This window comes from Carassius auratus, unplaced genomic scaffold, assembly GCF_003368295.1.
Source record: "Carassius auratus strain Wakin unplaced genomic scaffold, ASM336829v1 scaf_tig00012724, whole genome shotgun sequence".
Lineage (NCBI taxonomy): Eukaryota > Metazoa > Chordata > Actinopteri > Cypriniformes > Cyprinidae > Carassius > Carassius auratus.
Genome location: NW_020524320.1, coordinates 1326 through 21505, shown reverse-complemented (window position 1 = coordinate 21505; position 20180 = coordinate 1326). Strand labels below are relative to the sequence as shown.

At 39.0% G+C, this 20180-nt stretch overlaps 1 protein-coding gene and 1 pseudogene across 1 annotated transcript; both read right to left on the bottom strand.

The window, feature by feature from the left end:
• Nucleotides 1–6: 6 nt before the first annotated feature.
• Nucleotides 7–8527, bottom strand: LOC113073658 (myosin heavy chain, fast skeletal muscle-like; annotated as a pseudogene).
• A 4337-nt stretch (nt 8528–12864) lies between these two features.
• Nucleotides 12865–19771, bottom strand: LOC113073657 (myosin heavy chain, fast skeletal muscle-like; the record flags this gene model as incomplete). Its single annotated transcript, XM_026246481.1, has 22 exons — nt 12865–12882; nt 12989–13120; nt 13237–13332; nt 13419–13523; nt 13607–13777; nt 13920–14045; nt 14141–14344; nt 14455–14763; nt 14978–15102; nt 15208–15373; nt 16768–16951; nt 17043–17239; nt 17351–17469; nt 17574–17700; nt 17775–18164; nt 18277–18367; nt 18449–18594; nt 18702–18878; nt 18964–19080; nt 19154–19205; nt 19301–19546; nt 19635–19771. Coding segments are annotated over 22 exons (3435 nt in total), but the record flags the coding sequence as incomplete, so codon positions are not given.
• Between the last annotated feature and the right edge of the window lie 409 nt (nt 19772–20180).

Below are 20180 nucleotides of genomic sequence, written 5' to 3'. Positions count from 1 at the left end.
TAAAACAGATGTTTGTAAAGATGTTTTTATATTTAATATGATCTCTAATGACATTACCTTTGCTTTAGCCACAGCCTCCATGTTGCTTGTCAGGTCATCAATCTCCATCTTGTATTCACTCTTCTCCTTCTCCAGCTTCTGCTTGACCCGCTGAAGTTGTCGATCTGTTCTCCGAGTTCAGCCCACACTGTCTGCCTGCTTCTTTCGGAGAGCTGCAGCTGTAGCTTCATGCTGCAAGGTGGACTCCTCCAGATCACGACGCAACTTCTGGAATTCAGCTTCACGCTTCTTGTTCATCTCAATCTGAGCAGCAGTAGCACCACCAGCTTCCTCAAGCCTCTCGCTGATCTCTTCAAGTTCCCTGGAGAGATCAGCTCTCTGCTTCTCTACTTTGGCACGAGCAGCTCGCTCTGCCTCTATTTCCTCTTCCAGCTCCTCGATACGGGCCTAAAGAAAGAAAGACAAGGAGTTCTTTAGTGATCTTTGTAATGTTGGTTGGTTTTCACAGCTATGCAACTTCCTCACCATTTCACATCAGAAAGATTGGGTTAGTTACCTGAAGTTCTTTGATCTTCTTCTGAAGCTGTGCTCCTAAAGACTGTTCATCCTCAATCTTGCTGAGAAGCTGACTCATCTCAAAGTCCTTCCTGTTTTTAAAAAAGTGTTTTGTAAAATGTGCAAAATACGTACTTTTTGTTAAATGTTGTAATTATGCAGACATCTACTCACTTTTTGAATCTTCTCATCTGATTGCTGTTTTTTTCATTCTCCAGGTCCATTATGGACTCCTGGGCAAGTTTCAGATCACCCTCAAGCTTTCTCTTGGCTCTCTCAAGGTCCATACGGAGCTTCTTCTCTTGCTCCAGTGAGCCCTCAAGCTATTGTGATAGAAACCAGAGCATTAAAATCTGGTAAAAAACAAAAACAAAACAAAAAACAAAAAAATTGCTTCTATTGATGATCTGATTCCTATTCCAAGCATCTTACATCGTCCACTTGCTGCTCAAGCTTTGTCTTAGCTTTAGTCAGTGTGTTGACTTGTCTTCCTCTGCCTGAAGGTCATCAAGAGTCTGCTGGTGTGCCTCTTGGAGGGCTTTCTTCTCTTTGGTCAGCTTGGCGATGCTCTCATCCTGAGAGGCCATCTCCTCTGTCAGGTTTTTCACCTAGATGGATGCATTGTTTACTGCTTTCATTCTCAAGAACCTGAATCACAATCAGCAGTATGAAGATAGAATAAAAAATAATGACCTTATTTTCTGTAGCATGTTTCTCCTTCTCCACTTTTGCCAAGGTGAGCTCCAGGTCATCGATGTCTTTCTTCAGCTCGGAGCATTCATCCTCCAGTTTCCTCTTCTTGGCAGTCAGTTCAGCATTGATTTCCTCCTCATCCTCCAGTCTCTCGTTTGTATCTTTGAGTTTGGCCTCGAGCTGGATCTTGCTTTTGATGAGCCCTTCACATCTCTCCTCAGCATCAGAGAGGTTTTCAGATTCCTGTTCATTCACATGGATATATTTAATGACTTATGCTCATAGCTGTAGGATGCTTATTGGGATCAGTAAAAGCTGAAATACTCACAGCTGTTACTTGCAGCTGAAGGTCATTTTTTTCCTGAAGAAGTGACACCCATTTTCTCCTCAAGCTCCTTCTTTTTAGCTAATGCCTTTGCCAGATCCTCCTTCATTTTTTCGTAATTCTCCTTCATTGCTACCATCTCTTTCTCAGTCTCTGCACTCTTCAGAAGAGGCTTGATCTTGAAGTAGAGCTTCATCCATGGCCAATGTTTGACATTCATGAATGAGCGGATGTTGTATTGGATGGAATAAATTGATTCTCTGTGATACATTATAATCAGTAAATTAATCATTATCAATCTGTGGTACAAAACAGTGGGTTTCCAAAAGGTTTTGTAAGTTGATCTTACCTCCTCTCCATCATTTTGACAAACTCTTTCCTCATGACGTATCCACGGCACAAAGCCTGAGTCATGGTAACCAGTGATGCTAGTTTCTCATCTCTCATCTCCTCAAGAGTACCCAACAGACCCAGCTTTGAAGAATACCTACAAGAATAAAAATAAAATTTGTGGTACAGTGACAGAGACCTGGGTTACATTATATCACCTATTTCTAATACATTTAAAATTTAATTATATAGAAAAGGCAGTTTAGCTAATTAATTACTTTTAGTTTGAGGAGGCAAAATAATATCTCAAAGGGGATCCATATAGAATTGTTTTGTTGACTCTGGTGTGGAATAACTTGACTGGCACAAAGCCTTGACCTAAACCCCTACTGAACAGTTTCAAGAAGATTTGTCTACATCAAAATGTTTAGATGTATTGTGGTGGTGGACCATTAAGATTTAATTTAAATGATTTAGTAAAATTATCATGCCATAATTATAATAAGTTTCCTTTTGGTTTTGGTGGTGCAGAATATTTTACTGGGGTAACTTACCTTGGTGTGTCCAAACTTGTATTGGGTGTGGTCCACATCAATAGAGCCAAGAGTTTCTCTGAAGCCTTTTTGTTGTCAATGAACTGTCCCTCAGGGATGACACTAAGCATTTAATACTTTGTATCTAGAAGGACATAAAAGTAAGATTTTATTTTGGTGAAACCAAAAATTTTGTATTATAGGTTAAAATTAGGTGGTGTATTATCTCTAATTAACAGATCGAAACAGGCGTGGTGTCTTACCTCTGCTTGAAGTCACCATAGTGGATTCTGCTGGGGAAACCCTTCCTGCAGATTCTGATACCCTCCAACACACCATTACAACCTGAGCTGGTGGATAAACCAGGAAGTTCTCCATCAGACCTGCAATGCAAATGTTTTTAAGGTTCCAGAGTATTTTCAAAACTTTCATACATTTGAGTCTTCAGAGATCCAACTTTACCTGGAGTCTTGGACTCATTAGGAATCAAGCAGCGCACAAAGTGAGGGTGAGTGCTCCTCAGGTTAGTCATCAGCTTACCCAGTTCTCCTGTGAAAATGTTTATGCCATTTATTCCAGTGTTTAATAGAGAAGACATTCACATCCTTCATTAAAAGAGAGAATTATGTTTACCCTAAAAAGTGCAGACACCGTCTGGAAGGAACCACCCTTCTTCTTGCCTTTCTTTCCACCGCCAACCCTCAGCTGTTTTATGTCCAAAGAAATAAATTATTATTGATTTTATATTGTTTTATATTAACTAGTTCAATGGATTAATATCTGATACTGACAGATATTAACTGCTCTGTCATCTTGCATAGATATACTTATGTTTTTTATGAAGTGTTACGATACAGTTATCTTTTCTTCTGTTTTGGCATATCATTAAAAATTTATATTGAAGAATTCAGGAAATGAAGATGTTCATACCTTCAGCAGCTCATGAGCGGCATACAGGAAGGCCAGTACTTTGAGAGATGACTTTTGGTAAAGTTGCACCACAGAGTCGTTCAGTGGGTCCTTGTTCTTGTCCAGCCAGCCGACGATGTTGTAGTCCACAGTGCCGGCGTAGTGCACCAGAGAGAAGTGGGCCTCGGCCTTACCTTTGGCAGGCTTGGGCTTCTGGAAAGCTGCACATTTGCCCAGATGCTGATCATGCAGCTTGTTTTTGAAGCTTGTGTCTGTTGCCTTGGGGAACATGCACTCCTCTTCAAGGATGGAGAAGATGCCCATTGGCTGTTGAAGAAATATACAATCTCAAGTACAGACACAGTGTGAATAGTAAATTTAATTTACAGAATATCCTCTTACCTTCTCAATGAGCTCAATGCAGGCAGCCAAGTCCATACCAAAGTCAATGAACTCCCATTCAATGCCTTCTTTCTTGTATTCCTCTTGCTCCAGAACGAACATATGGTGGTTGAAGAACTGTTGCAGTTTCTCATTTGTGAAGTTGATGCATAGCTGCTCCAAGCTGTTGAACTGATAATCATACAGAAGCAAGTTCTCACTGCCTACTGCAATCTTTTATATCTTGATTCTTACAGAGACATTAATGACTGATGCTCACATCGAAGATCTCAAATCCAGCGATGTCCAGCACACCAATGAAGAACTGTCTAGGCTGCTTCGTGTCCAGCATCTCATTGATTCGTATGACCATCCACAAGAACATTTTCTCATAGATAGACTTGCAGAGAGCTGAAACTGCGTTGTTCACCTGAGAAATTCAAAGATCAGTGTAACAAATATTAGACTTTTATTTTCAAGAACAAATTTATCTATTGGAAAGGTAAGTGATCACCTGTGGGACTGTCTGGCCTTTGGTCACCATCTCATTCCCGACCTTCACTCTGGGGAAGCACAGAGCTTTCAGCATGTCAGCGGAGTTGATGCCCAAGAGGTAAGCGATTTTATCAGCCACTGAGGACGTACAGATTTATGCATCACTTTCACCAATGAAGTCAATGTTAGCATGCTAATTTGTGTTAATAATACAACCTACCCTCAGTGCCATCAGGTTCAGCCTGCTCCTCTCTCTGCTTCTGTTTGAACTTCATGTTCCCATGATGCATCACAGCACCTGTTAGCTTGTAGATGCTGATTTTCTCATCAGCAGTGAAGCCCAGAATGTCAATGGCAGTCTGTTTTTACACAGACCAAATTAAACACGTAATGCATTAATATGCAGTTTATATTGCATGTCATGCAAGATTTACGTCAGTTCATGCTATTGTTCTTCTTTTTAATTTCATGCCAGATACATTGCTTGTAATCTGAAAATACCTCTACTACTACTAATATAAACAGAGTTGTGCACATACATCTGTAGCAATGAACTCCTCCACATCATTGATGCTCTTGACAGTGATTTCACCCTGGCTGATCATTGGATAGTCGTAAGGGTTGGTGGTGATGAGCAGGGCCTCTGTAAAGAGTTGATGTGCAGCATGTTAACAGTGCTCTTACACTAGGAATTAACTGAAACACACAATCCTGTGGATTTCTCACCGAGCAGCTCTGGCTTGTGTCCAGTCATGAGCTGGTAGAAGATGTGGTAACTCCTCTCAGCCGACAGCTGGAATGTCACTCTTGACTTTTCTAGCAGATCTGTAAAAGTGGTGGAAAAAGTTCAATTGAGTTCAATTGATTAATTTGTTGTTGTTAGTCACCAAATGATAAAATATTTGGCTTAAAACAGTATTGACTCACAAGTTTCAATATCAGCTGAGGCCAGTTTTCCAGTGGTGCCAAAGTGAATCCTGATGAATTTACCCTACAGAGATTGAAATCAGCTCAACTGTTTGGAAGTTTTGAAAATGTGACTGATGTTGTACAATGCGGTAATGATTAATAGGTGCAACTTACAAAACGAGATGAATTGTCGTTCCTCACAGTCTTGGCATTACCATAAGCCTCCAGCAGAGGGTTTGCTGCCACGATCTGATCCTCCAGTGATCCCTAATGTAATTGAAGGGCAGTAGATAGTAGGTATAAATACTTTCGTCAATAACACGTCTAGAATAAGTGTTTACTAACCTGCATTTTTCCAGGGACTGGCTCTGCCTTCTTTGGTCCAGACATCGCACCAACAGTTGCAAAGTACTGAATGACACGTTTTGTGTTCACAGTCTTTCCTGCACCAGATTCTCCACTGGAGATTGATACAAGATCATGTTTTAGTAATACATTTTCAATTAATTTATATATATAAAATTGAAAAGCTTTAGCTTATTCCATCAGAGCAATATTTACTCACGTAATCAGGACGGACTGGTTCTCACGATCTGAAATGAAACCATGGGATGTTATCAGGGTTTGCGGAATAGTTTGCACTGTTTATAAAGTATTTTTAGTAGGGCTGCCCTAAGATTTTTCTGGTTGACTAGTAGTCATTCATTTTAATCATTAGTTAACAAATCACACATTTATTAACAAACCATTTAAATTATAATTATAAGCCTTTCATTTCCTACATAGCCTAATACGTGCTCAAAGGTAACACATAAAGCTTACCACAGCACATCGGCAGAAGTAATGATAAAAAATGTGACAGAGAAAAACAGGAGGCTGCATTAACATTTTTTATAATATATTGATAAATGAGTGTTTTCTTTGCTTTCAATTTAAGGGCTGAATTTGGTGACACTGACTCGTCATCTCCACAGTAGTAGATGTGCCTGTATGCATGTTTCATATGGATTATATAATCTGAAAAAAAAAAACATTTCCATTTGAATTGGCAAGTGTACACTGGAGTTTAAGTTAATTTATAATTTTTTTGATGTGCAAGTTCACAGAGACCAAGACAGCAGAAAGTGCATCCTGTTTGCTTTCATTATTTTGGGAAAGCACAATGTTTTGTTGTTATTGTGATTGCACACAAATGAGGGTAGAGTCTTTACAGATTTGAAAATAGTATTACTCTTTTTTTGTATGACCAAAAATGAGGGAGTATTTTAGGAGCAGATGAACACACCAGCGCTTCCATTTGTCCTGCAGTGAGCACTTAAAAAATGCACACTAATCAAGGTTAACGTCAGATTGAGTGGCCATGTAAAATTGCTTTTACTAACATATTTCAGATTATAAGACATATTTGAGGTTGATGAATGACAGGTGAGCATTTGGATGTCCTGCCCGATGTACTGAATTAACAAATAGAACAATTGTTAAGGATCCGTCTGTCACAAACTCTGTGACCTCACCAGTCCTTTGATTTTTTTTTCTGCAACTAATAATATGTTGGTCGACCATTAGGGGTCAGCCCTTATTTTTACTTAACTCATCTATTATATATATATTTTTTTATTTGTCAATACATTAATAGGCTATATGCTAATCTTTATATGCTTTATATGCTAATTTTACTTTATAGGTTCATATAGAAAAAGTTTGTTACATCTTTTATGCAGTTAGAGCTGTTTTACAGCAGAATTGTAATTGTCTCGATATAGTAGTTTGATTTACATTGATTCTGGATTATTCCTGGTTAACTCAGTGAGGCTACTCTTAAACACTCTGTAATGCATAAAGCGCTATAAAAATAAATGTGACTTTACTTGAATAATGCAAAATAATGGTTCCTATAAAGAACTAAATCAATTAATGCATTCTTGCATCAGTTGAAAACCTCAGCTAGGTATGGTTTACTAGCTAGTTGTTAACTAAACATACAAAAACAAATATGTTAAAGCATTTTCAGTCCACTTTTATATGGACTTAATAAACAATTATTTTTTTTGCACAGTAATTTAAATAAAATGGCATACATACTGTTTGCATTTAACTTACTTATATGTAAACACTGTCACAATTTGTACAATTTATAGGCAATAAATTATACACTTATACTTCATAGTAGTTATTGTAAAGTGCATTTTTTTCTATTTTCTTTTAGTGTAAAGTGCATCTTTTTAACCCTTGTGTATTAACACACTTCCAGAATCCACTTACCAGTGAGCATGAACTGGTAGGCGTTGTCGGAGATGGAGAAGATGTGAGGTGGGGCTTCAATCCTCTTTTTGCCTCTGTATCCACCCACAACAACTGTGTCGTACACTGGGAGCCACTTGTAGGGATTGACAGTGACGCAGAACAAGCCAGAGTAGGTCTGAAACAGAGATAGAGAGTCCAGTTTTCAGGGCTGCCGTCCCATACCAGGAATAAAACATGATTTACTTAAACTTACATAGATCATCCATGCTGCGTAACGCTCTTTGAGGTTATACAGCACAGCAGGCTCATTGAGGTGGGTCATCATGGCCATGTCCTCAATTTTGTCAAACTTGGGAGGATTCATGGGGAAGATTTCATCTTCTTTTACCGTGACAGTCTGTAATGAACATTGATCAGTAATCAGAAGAAGGATGAGAGAGTTTTGTACAACATTTTACTGGAGACTAAATCACAGTAACATATGAAATATATATATTTTTTATATGATATGATACTTGATTACATGATACTTACTTTCCCACTGTGAGTTTTGACGGTAGCTTTGCCACCCTCTTTACTAACAAGAGTACCCTTCAGGTACATCTCATCTGCATCTACCACAAAGAACGCCGTTTTGGCATCAAAAGGGGCAGTCTGAGCCTCGATCCTCTCTCTTTCTGGCTTCCGGAGGTAAACAGCCGCCGGGCCGAAACACTCCATTTCAGCATCTCCCATGATGGCACTTCACTGTGGAGTGGAACTGACATTACAATGCTGATAGATTTAATTTGGTTCACATTTTAACTTTAATTGAAGTTTCATTTTATTTTTTGGTCTAACTTTTAACTGCATTTAACCATGACTTTTACTTTAATTAATTGTGCATGAAAATGTTTGTCAATTTATTAATTATTAGTATTTAAAAGATTTATATGGCATTATCATAATCATTTTTTGCAAGTTAATTTTTTTAAATATTTTATTAAAACTTTACCTTGTACAATGCCCAAAGAGAAATAACAGCTGTCACGTTCAGGATTCTGAAAACAACAACAACAACAACAAAAAAGCATGTTTTTTTTTTCTCTACATATGTTAGACTACATATGCTAATATATAAATTCAGAAAAAAATACAATAATTTTAGCTTTCTGAAACTACAAGCAAATATCTTACCCACCTTCAATGGGCCACTGTGCTTCAATCAGAGGGTGCCGTTTATATAGTGTTGTTACTGAACAGTCAGCAGAACTGTCCAGCTTGATTTGGTCATGTAATTCTGCTTGGTTTATGGTAATGTAACTCTGTCCTAGAGGAAAATAGAAAGACAGCAAGTTGCCATTCATTTTTTGGGCTTGCTTTAAGATGCAGGGTTTTTAATTGTTAATATTGTTTACTTCATCTAAGAACAATTTTCTACACAAAATGTTCATAATATTGAAATGTTTTCATGTTAAAGAAATCACATACTCATAGACTTTTGGATTATGTACTTTTTGGATTATGTATGTTTAAACAGTTTTACAATCCATGCTTTTTTTAGGCTGTACTGTTGTTTGAATGTAGTTTTTCTTATGTGAACCTGCTTATTTGCAGTGTTTAATTTGATGGCAAGTCTTATTTCAATGTATCATCTTTAAAATTATTGGAACTTGGCACAGAGGATTAACTTGGTTTGGATGTGGAGAAGCAGTCAGCTGTCACTAGTTTTCAGTTTCAGCAGTGACAGCCAGACCAACAAATCTGATGACTAAAATATTTGAAGGGTTATATACAACTTACCTTTTGGGCAACCACTTGATCACCTTATACACATTAATTACCTTTCCTTTGTTCAGCATGTTTCAGCATTTGCTTTCAGACATACATTTTCCTCTTCAAAGTCAAATAAAGTCATGTAACAGTGTTTGCACATGAAGTAAAGTTATTCACATATTAGTTTAAATGTTTTACAGAATCATGAAGAGCTTACTGTATGTTATATTTAGTTCAATCTCAGGCATGTGAGAAGAGATTTTTCTTCTTGACTAATTTGAGAAGTTTGGCTAGCAGGACCATTAAAACCTAGAAGATTTATTACCAGAGATTTTCCAAATGGAAAATAATATCTCTGGCAGATTTTTTATTGGACAATTAAAGCTCAGTGGTCACTGCAATACTAATCTTGTTTCATGGTGATATTATGACTCTCAAAGTTATAAAAAGCATGTTCTTATATGGAGAAAACATTAAATATAGCACAGTGAGCTCTTCTGTTTGTATTAGGGGGCAGTTGTGATCTAATGGTTAACGAGTCAGACTTGTAACCTAAGGTTGCAGGTTTGATTCTTGGTACCAGCAGGGATTGTAGGTGGGTGATATGAATGACTAGTGCTCTCTTCCACCCTCAATCTCACGACTGAGTTTAGACCCTTGAGCAAGAACCAAACGTCCATAGACTCCCCAGGTGTGTGTTTGTTCACTATTCACTGCTGTATGTGCACACGTGTGTGGGTGAAATGCAGAGCACAAATTCCGTTCCTTTTCTTTTTTATGAGGTTTAGATCTCTCATCTAGGCCACAGTGAAGACTTACCTGACCTATCATCACTCCAAAATCTCTGTAAGTACACTGATTTTCAATATACTGTGTGCCTTTAAAATTAAGTAATGAAGAGTATATGATTTGCTCCATATTCTTATTTAGATGTTAAGATTTCTGGCCAAATGGTTCAGATCACAATGAACAAAGCTACAAATGTATTTCTATGTGAATATGGTCTGGTTTGCAATCATACCACATCTGTTCTAAGAGCATAAAATCAGTTGACATGTCCAGTCAACTTTGGATTATTGATCCAGTATGGAGAGAAGCATTTTCAGAGTAAAATATAATCTTCGTACAAGTAAAATAGTCAAGTCAGAATTCAAGCAACTAAAACAAGCTGCATTGGCAGGTTGTAAAAGTTGTGAAGAAACTTTCTGGAGTCTGGAGGGATTTCAGAGAATGATACCAAAGTATCCAGTCAACAGTAATTTTGTGTCTCTGCTTAAGATGTCTTGTTAATGACAGAGATCCGAGATGAATGGAAATTCTGCTTCAAGGTGAGTGGAGAGTGGCCAACTGAGTGTGTCTGCCTCCCAAACAATGCTAAGTAGATTGTTCCCAGGTTTGGGCACTAAATATATAAAAAAGAATCTGCCACCTGCAGTTGACAAAAATAGCCCAAGGTTTTTGCTGTTCTTTGAGAAGTTGATGGTCTCTATCATATGCTGGCAGGTTTCCCTTCTTTGGGCACTTATTAATTTAAGAATGGTGTCACCGAGTTTGTGGGTAAAGTCAGCATAGGCATCTTTTAGGTATTCTTTTTCATATTCTTTGAGAGTTGGATAGTATTTCACTTCACATTCTGGGAATGTAGCTCTTACGACACACTCTTGGCATAGTCTTTCTTGAATCCTTTTTGATGCAACTTGTAAAACGGTCTTAATTTGTGACAGAAGGTCTATTATTTCTATCACTGACTCCACCTTTGTTTGATTGCTTTAAGACAAAGAGTGTCTTTAAGACAACTGCTCCCCGGGCACTGCAGCATAAATGATGCCCACTGCACCGGGTGTGTGTTCACTGCTGTGTGTGTGCACTTTGGCTGGGTTTAATGCAGAGCATGAACTCTGAGTATGGGTCACCATGCTTCGCTGTTTGTCACATCACTTTCATTAAATCTGTGTATTCCTTCCAATTGGCTTTTCATAGGTTGAACAGTCTCTTAAAAAGAAACTTCAACTCAATGACTGATCTTATTTTTAAGGTAATTTTTCAATGTTGAGTTCTTGGCAACAAATCTAAAACTAATTTCTCTGATAGATGGGAAATTTTGCTGGTAAAAAATATGTCCGGATTATAGCCATGTTTCCATATTAATAAGCATAGCCTAGGTAAGGTACCTTCTTGTTTTGGGGAAGTTCATGTTTGATTAAACATCTGTAAATAGCCATGACATTTATAATTAATTAAAGTTTTTGTCTTCTGTGTAAAAACAATTTTCCTAAGTATATACAGGTGCTGGTCATATAATTAGAATATCGTCAAAAAGTTGATTTATTTCACTAATTCCATTCAAAAAGTGAAACTTGTATATTATATTAATGCATTACACACAGACTGATATATTTCAATTTTGATGATTATAACTGACAACTAAGGAAAATTCTAAATTAAGTATTTCAGAAAATTTGAATATTGTGAAAAGGTTCAATATTGAAGGCACCTGGTGTCTCACTGTAATCAGCTAATTAACTCAAAACACCTGCAAAGGCCTTTAAATGGTCTCTCAGTCTAGTTCTGTAGGCTATACAATTATGGGCTAATTGCTGACTTGCTGACTTGACAGTTGTCCAAAAGACGACCATTGACACCTTGCACAAAGAGTGGACTGGAATCAGTGCTTTAAGGACCACTACGCGCAGACGTATGCAAGACATGGGTTTCAGCTGTCGCATTCCTTGTGTCAAGCCACTCTTGAACAACAGACAGCATCAGAAGCATCTAGCCTGGGCTAAAGACAAAAAGGACCCTAACCCTAACCCTAACCCTAACCCTAACTCTGATAAAAGTAAATGTTGCATTTCCTTTGGAAATCAGGGTCCCAGAGTCTGGAGGAGGAGAGGAGAGGCACACAATCCACGTTGCTTGAGGACCAGTGTAAAGTTTCTACAGTCAGTGATGGTTTGGGGTGCCATGTCATCTGCTGGTATTGGTCCACTGTGTTTTCTGAGGTCAAAGGTCAACACAGCCATATACCAGGAAGTTTTAGAGCACTTCATGCTTCATGCTGCTGACCGACTTTATGGAGATGCAGATTTAATTTTCCAACAGGACTGGGCACCTGCACACAGTGCCAAAGCTTCCAGTACCTGGTTTAAGGACCATGGTATCCCTGTTCTTAATTGGCCAGCAAACTCGCCTGACCTTAACCCCATAGAAAATATTTTTTTGAAGAGGAAGTTACGATATGCCAGACCCAAGAATGCAGAAGAGCTGAAGGCCACTATCAGAGCAACATGGGCTCTCATAACACCTGAGCTGTGCCACAGACTGATCCACTCCATGCCTCGCCGCATTGCTGCAGTCATTCAGACAAAAGGAGACCCAACTGAGTATTGAGTGCTGTACATGCTCATACTTTTCATGTTCATACTTTTTAGTTGGCCAAGATTTCTAAAAATCCTTTCTTTGTATTGTTCTTATGTAATATTCTAATTGTCTGAGATACTGAATTTGGGATTTTCTAATTTTGTACTGGAAATATTGTTGGTTCTAATGATAAATAGCTAAGCCTCTTGAATAAAAGTGTCAGTTGAATGGATACATATAAATGTTTGAAAGAAGTTTCATATGGTGAACATCAACAAAAGAAGACAGCATTGAGACTGTATTTCATTTTATTGGACACATGAAAACCCAGCAGCGTCATATTAAATGCATGCTTGTAGGTGCGTTTTCTTCTCTTCATTCTTCATCCTTAGTCTTGAAAATGCAGAAAATAAAAATTTTGTTGAAAAATATTTTAACGTTACATATAAAACTCTAGCTTTGCAGAGCACATTTTACAACTACTATGTGCGTTTGTTACCTTCCCAGCATCACGGCTCTTGGCTCTCAGCTTGTTGACCTGGGACTCAGAGATATCAGCGCGCTCCTGAGCCTCCTCCAGCTCATGCTGCACCTTCCTGTACCTGGACAGGTGAGTGTTGGCCTGCTCCTCCTGTTAGGATAACACCAGATATCCAACCCCTTTCAGTGCATTGCACTCATGGCACTAAATGTATTGTTTAGAAAATATCAAAACCTCACACTTAGGACATTTGACATTAAACTTACAGCTTCTTCAGCCTGGCGCTTGTAGGCCTTCACTTTCAGCTGCAGCTTGTCTACCAGATCCTGCAGTCGGATCACGTTCTTCTTGTCTTCCTCAGTCTTTGGGTAAAAGTATTGTTGATGGTCTTAGTTTACCTATGTAAATTATAATGAAATGTAAGTTTCTAAATCCTGTGTAGTTTTACCTGGTAGGTGAGCTCCTTAACTCTCCTTTCATATTTGCGAACTCCTTTCACAGCGTCTGCTCCACGTCTCTGTTCCGCTTCAACTTCAGCCTCCAACTCGCGCACCTTCAGTAGAGAGAGATTGATGTCACCTTTCAAATCTGTACCATAGACAGTTCATCTAAGACAGTGTTTAGCTTGTAATTTACCCTGGACTCCAGTTTCTGGAGCTGTTTCTTTCCACCCTTCATGGCAAGACTCTCAGCTTCATCCAGACGGTGCTGCAGGTCTTTGACAGTCACCTCCAGGTTCTTCTTCATCCTCTCCAGGTGAGCACTGGTGTCCTGCTCCTTCTTCAGCTCCTCAGCCATCATGGCAGCCTGAAATATGAGCCAATTCAAATAAACTAGCCAATATAGACAGGAATGCCTTCCATGAAGGTTCCCTTTGTTACCAAATGCAGATAAACAAAGTCAAATAACTGTTAAAATTAGAATAGAGAAACAGAATCTTAGCGCTCACATCAGTGATGGCCTTCTTGGCCTTTTCCTCTGCATTTCTGGCCTCCTGGACTGCATCATCCACCTCTCCTTGAACCTGGACCAGATCAGCCTCAAGCTTCTTCTTGGTGTTAATAAGACTTGTATTCTGTGGGATTTAAGCAGGTAGTTTATGTAGTCTACATTTAACTAAACTCTGCTCTCATGTCAACTTAATTTGCTCAGGGTATAGTTTTTCTGTACTTGTGAGTGCAGCAGTCCCACACGCTCGCTGGCATCCACCAGCTCCTGCTCCGCCACTTTGCGGCCTCTCTCTGTTTGCTCCAGTGCAGCTCTCAGCTCCTCAATCTCTGCTTGCATCAGGTTATTCCTGCGCTCCACCATGGCCACCTGCTCCTTCATGTCCTCCTGTCCTCTGACAGCTTCATCAAGGTGCAGTTGGGCATCCTGTGGCAATGTTCTTTAGTTGTTAGTTGCAGGTCATTCTCAGTTAATTCATGTATAATATTATCATACATTTAATATGCGTTTCAATTCCTCATTCTTCAGAGAGATACCTTGAGTTGTCCTTGGACGTTCCTGAGCTGTTTCTGGGCCTCAGCAGCCTGGCGGTTTGCATGACTCAGCTGGACCTCCATCTCATTCAGATCTCCCTCCATCTTCTTTTTGACTCTCAGGGCATCATTTCTGCTCCTGACCTCAGAGTCCAGAGTGCTCTGCATGGAGTCGATCACTCTTTGGCTGTTCCTCTTGATCTGTTCCATCTCCTCATCCTTCTCAGCCAGCTTCCTGTCAATCTCACTCTTCACCTGGTTCAGCTCCAGCTGCACACGAAGAATCTTCGACTCTTCATGCTCCAGGGTGCCCTATAAGGGCAAAGGGAAAATATTTCTATCATATTTCATTGTCAAAAAATGATATAGCCTCTGTGATTCATGGCAATCAAATAATTTATGAGTTATTTAGAAGAAAATATTTAGCAGAATTCTATAATTTAAGGTTTTGAATCGCTCCATATTCAGTGTTTTAAATTATTCAAGCAACAGTGTCATTGCTAAAATAGTAGAAAAGGAATGGCACCTCAGCTTCTTCAAGTGCAGTCTGGATCTCTGATTTCTCAGACTCCACTGTCTTCTTGGCTTTCTCTAACTCATGAATGCTCTTTCCAGTCTCTCCAAGCTGCTCAGTAAGGTCAGAAATTTCCTCTAAAAGGTTTAAAATTAGAAATCAGAATTGTAATTAGAATTGTAAAATTATGGTTATATTGCTTTTCTCTTATAAATAATCGTTTACAAAAAAATGGCATTTACGTTGCAGATTCTTGTTCTCCCTCTTCAGTGTCTCAAGGTGATCAAGAGCTTCTTCATAGGAGTTCTTCATTTTGAACAGCTCAGTGCTGAGAGAACGAGCTTCTTTCTGAGCACCTTCTAGTTCAGCCTGGCTTTCCTCATACTTCTGTTTCCACTCTGCTAGGACCTAGGAAAAAGGTAGTCATTGTTAAAGAGCCAGTAAGATGAAAATTCTAAGCTTCCTATCACTGTTTATAAGTCCTGTACAATAGGTTTAAATCCATCCAAGGTTAAAAACATTGTCATTTTGTCAAAATATAATTTTAAAATTACCTCAATTCTCAGAGATCCCCAAACAGTTCGCGCGAAGCTGTTCAAAAGATTCAGTTTCCTTAAACCCCACCTTTCGGTAGCATACTGTGTTCTGATTGGTCAACTAACATAGTCAGTTTTGATTGGTTGTTCTGCACACAACTTCATGGTAAACAATGCGTATTCAAGCCGCGCGCTTCAGTTTGAATCTGAATGGCGCGTTCAGCGCGGGGGCGTGGTCACATTAGATATAATGAAGGGAGACGTGAAAAACGGACATCGCGTTGTTTTCATATGGATTACTTTATCACAGAATATCTGTTAGCAGCACTTGTTACACTTCATTTTAATGACGTGTTTGTAAATGAAGATCAGCACAGACAAAGGCTGCAGACAGCACACATACTGATAAGACGCTTGGGAGAAAACAAACACATAACTTCATAATCATACTCGCGTTGTGATTCGGAGATGCTTGTTGGTCTAAATAAAGTTGGTAATGAACCCTCTTTTATGGCCAAACGCTTTGAAAATCCCGCCTTGTACTCACCGAGATTAGAAAAGCAGTCATCAGTGCAATGTTGTGAACACAACAAAAGGGATTTGTTGTACTGCTCTGGTATTCTGGTAAAAATGAATTTTAGCCATTGGTTATTCTGATCTCCATTCTTTGGCAGTGAAAATAAAACAAACTTGCCTTTACAATTAAAAACACACTGTATCCTCGACATGATGCTCTCACACCAACCAGAGCGTCTGTGTGGGGGGGTGGGGCAGGTTATTATGCAAATTGTTCCTAGTGACATACATAGAGATGGGCAAAGGATTTGAAATCTATAACGACTCGTTTCAGCGATTCAGAGTCGACTCCTTACTTTAGAAGCCAATAACTTTATAAATCGTGTACTTTTTTTGGTTTAATTACTTTGCACATTGTTTACACTGATGGACAGCTACATCATACACTGTAATACAGGTAATTTTTGATTTCCCATCTTTGTGGCTCTTTAATTAGCTACAGAGCCCTTTACTAACGAATTAGTAAATCGTGCGCACATTTTATAAATCAAGTGAATGCAATAGTAAATTGAAGGAACGCTATAGTAATCATATTCACATTTTAGTACATTGAGGGAACAAATTAGTAAATCGTGCACTCGATTTAGCCTTATATTTTTTCCTGCATGTCATGTGCGGGGCTCCTTAATTAGCAAAGTCCAGTTTTAGATTTAAAGTTTTAGATGTAAAGATTATCCACTTGTTTCTCACCTTGTCAAAGTTTCTCTGCTTCTTGTCAAGGTTGGCAGCCAATGAATTTGCCCTCTCCACATCAATCATGAGGTCCTCTACTTCACCCTGCAGTCTCTGTTTGGTCTTTTCCAGTGAGGCACACTTGGAGTTCACCGCTTCAATGGATTCTTCAGCATCCTGCAGACGCTGGGCAAGCTTTTTCCTGAAGAGAGTGAAATTAAATGATGAAATTTTACTAATATTTGTGAAATTAAATGTAGTGTGCTGGAGACATTGTTCTTTGCTGTAATTACTTGGATTCCTCAAGCTCCTCGGTCCGCTGGATTGCATCAGTCTCATATTTGGTTCTCCATTGAGCCACCTCACTGTTGGCCTTAGACATTCCCCGCTGGAGTTCAGCTTTGGCCTCCTGCTCCTCCTCATACTGCTCTCTGAGCAAGTCACAGTCATGACGGGCTGACTGAACCGCATGGGCCAGAGCATTCTTGGCCTGTAAAGCAACATATTTTGGGCCTTTCAGTAGTCCAGTCTTTACAATTATTTAGATTGTTGAAACTTAATTTTCAGAATTAATTAACTCATGAATTTTGTATAACTCTACCTTGACTTCTTCCTCAATATGCCTTTTGAGTTCCTCAATTTGCTGTGTATAAGCCTGTTTTCCTCTAGTTAGCTGTGAAACAAGTGCTTCTTTCTCTTCCAGTTGGCGGCTAAATTCACCTTGAAATCACATTAGAAATATTACTATAAAATATAATAACTGACACTTTTTAATAATTTACAATTTTTTTTATTACATGTATACCTTATTTGCCATGCCTTACCATTTTCAGTCTGAAGTCTTGCACGTTGTGCATTCATGTCATTCAGCTGACGAACATTTTCATCACTCTTGGTCTTGATTTCACTCAGCTGGTCTTCCAGGGTTCGGCACATCTTCTCTAAATTAGCCTTAAAATGTACAGGTTTATATGCAGATGTTTGTAAAGATGTTTTTATATTTATTGATTCTCTAATGACATTACCTTTGCTTTAGCCACAGCCTCCATGTTGCTTGTCAGGTCATCAATCTCCATCTTGTATTCACTCTTCTCCTTCTCCAGCTTCTGCTTGACCCGCTGAAGGTTGTCGATCTGTTCTCCGAGTTCAGCCACACTGTCTGCCTGCTTCTTTCGGAGAGCTGCAGCTGTAGCTTCATGCTGCAAGGTGGACTCCTCCAGATCACGACGCAACTTCTGGAATTCAGCTTCACGCTTCTTGTTCATCTCAATCTGAGCAGCAGTAGCACCACCAGCTTCCTCAAGCCTCTCGCTGATCTCTTCAAGTTCCCTGGAGAGATCAGCTCTCTGCTTCTCTACTTTGGCACGAGCAGCTCGCTCTGCCTCTATTTCCTCTTCCAGCTCCTCGATACGGGCCTAAAGAAAGAAAGACAAGGAGTTCTTTAGTGATCTTTGTAATGTTGGTTGGTTTTCACAGCTATGCAACTTCCTCACCATTTCACATCAGAAAGATTGGGGTTAGTGTTACCTGAAGTTCTTTGATCTTCTTCTGAAGCTGTGCTCCTAAAGACTGTTCATCCTCAATCTTGCTGAGAAGCTGACTCATCTCAAAGTCCTTCCTGTTTTTAAAAAAGTGTTTTGTAAAATGTGCAAAATACGTACTTTTTGTTAAATGTGTAATTATGCAGACATCTACTCACTTTTTGATCTTCTCATCTGATTGCTGTTTTTCATTCTCCAGGTCCATTATGGACTCCTGGGCAAGTTTCAGATCACCCTCAAGCTTTCTCTTGGCTCTCTCAAGGTCCATACGGAGCTTCTTCTCTTGCTCCAGTGAGCCCTCAAGCTATTGTGATAGAAACCAGAGCATTAAAATCTGGTATAAAACAAAAACAAAACAAAACAAAAAAATTGCTTCTATTGATGATCTGATTCCTATTCCAAGCATCTTACATCGTCCACTTGCTGCTCAAGCTTTGTCTTAGCTTTAGTCAGAGTGTTGACTTTGTCTTCCTCTGCCTGAAGGTCATCAAGAGTCTGCTGGTGTGCCTCTTGGAGGGCTTTCTTCTCTTTGGTCAGCTTGGCGATGCTCTCATCCTGAGAGGCCATCTCCTCTGTCAGGTTTTTCACCTAGATGGATGCATTGTTTACTGCTTTCATTCTCAAGAACCTGAATCACAATCAGCAGTATGAAGATAGAATAAAAAATAATGACCTTATTTTCTGTAGCATGTTTCTCCTTCTCCACTTTTGCCAAGGTGAGCTCCAGGTCATCGATGTCTTTCTTCAGCTCGGAGCATTCATCCTCCAGTTTCTCTTCTTGGCAGTCAGTTCAGCATTGATTTCCTCCTCATCCTCCAGTCTCTCGTTTGTATCTTTGAGTTTGGCCTCGAGCTGGATCTTGCTTTTGATGAGCCCTTCACATCTCTCCTCAGCATCAGAGAGGTTTTCAGATTCCTGTTCATTCACATGGATAATTTAATGACTTTGCGTTCATAGCTGTAGGATCCATTATAGGGATAAGTAAAAGCTGAAATACTCACAGCTGTTACTTGCAGCTGAAGGTCATTTTTTCCTGAAGAAGTGACACCATTTTCTCCTCAAGCTCCTTCTTTTTAGCTAATGCCTTTGCCAGATCCTCCTTCATTTTTTCGTAATTCTCCTTCATTGCTACCATCTCTTTCTCAGTCTCTGCACTCTTCAGAAGAGGCTTGATCTTGAAGTAGAGCTTCATCCATGGCCAATGTTTGACATTCATGAATGAGCGGATGTTGTATTGGATGGAATAAATTGATTCTCTGTGATACATTATAATCAGTAAATTAATCATTATCAATCTGTGGTACAAAACAGTGGTGTTCCAAAGGTTTTGTAAGTTGATCTTACCTCCTCTCCATCATTTTGACAAACTCTTTCCTCATGACGTATCCACGGCACAAAGCCTGAGTCATGGTAACCAGTGATGCTAGTTTCTCATCTCTCATCTCCTCAAGAGTACCCAACAGACCAGCTTTGAAGAATACCTACAAGAATGTTTAGAACATTTGAACTGGTACAGTGTTGTAGAAGCCAAGTAATCCTCCTCAATATAAATGTGACCTGGGTTATGCATACAGGTTTTTTTACTGCATAGAGAATTGAAAGGGGGCTACTCCATCCAATTTTGTGCCGCGTCAACTAAACTCAGGCAGGCAGGCACATACAAGCTTAACAGAATATCTTCAGTTAAGGATTGCATTCAAAAGTGTGCATATTTGAAGAAATATTTACATTACACAAATTTACTTATTTTTCTTAGAATTGTTATCTCTATATTCATCTGCTGAATTATTTTATCTGATGAACATTAGCTGCTTCCACTGATGTCTACCTGTGTTTGTCTAAGGTCATAAGATTTTTTTCTAATAAGACTTTTTTTTTAAATTGATAAAT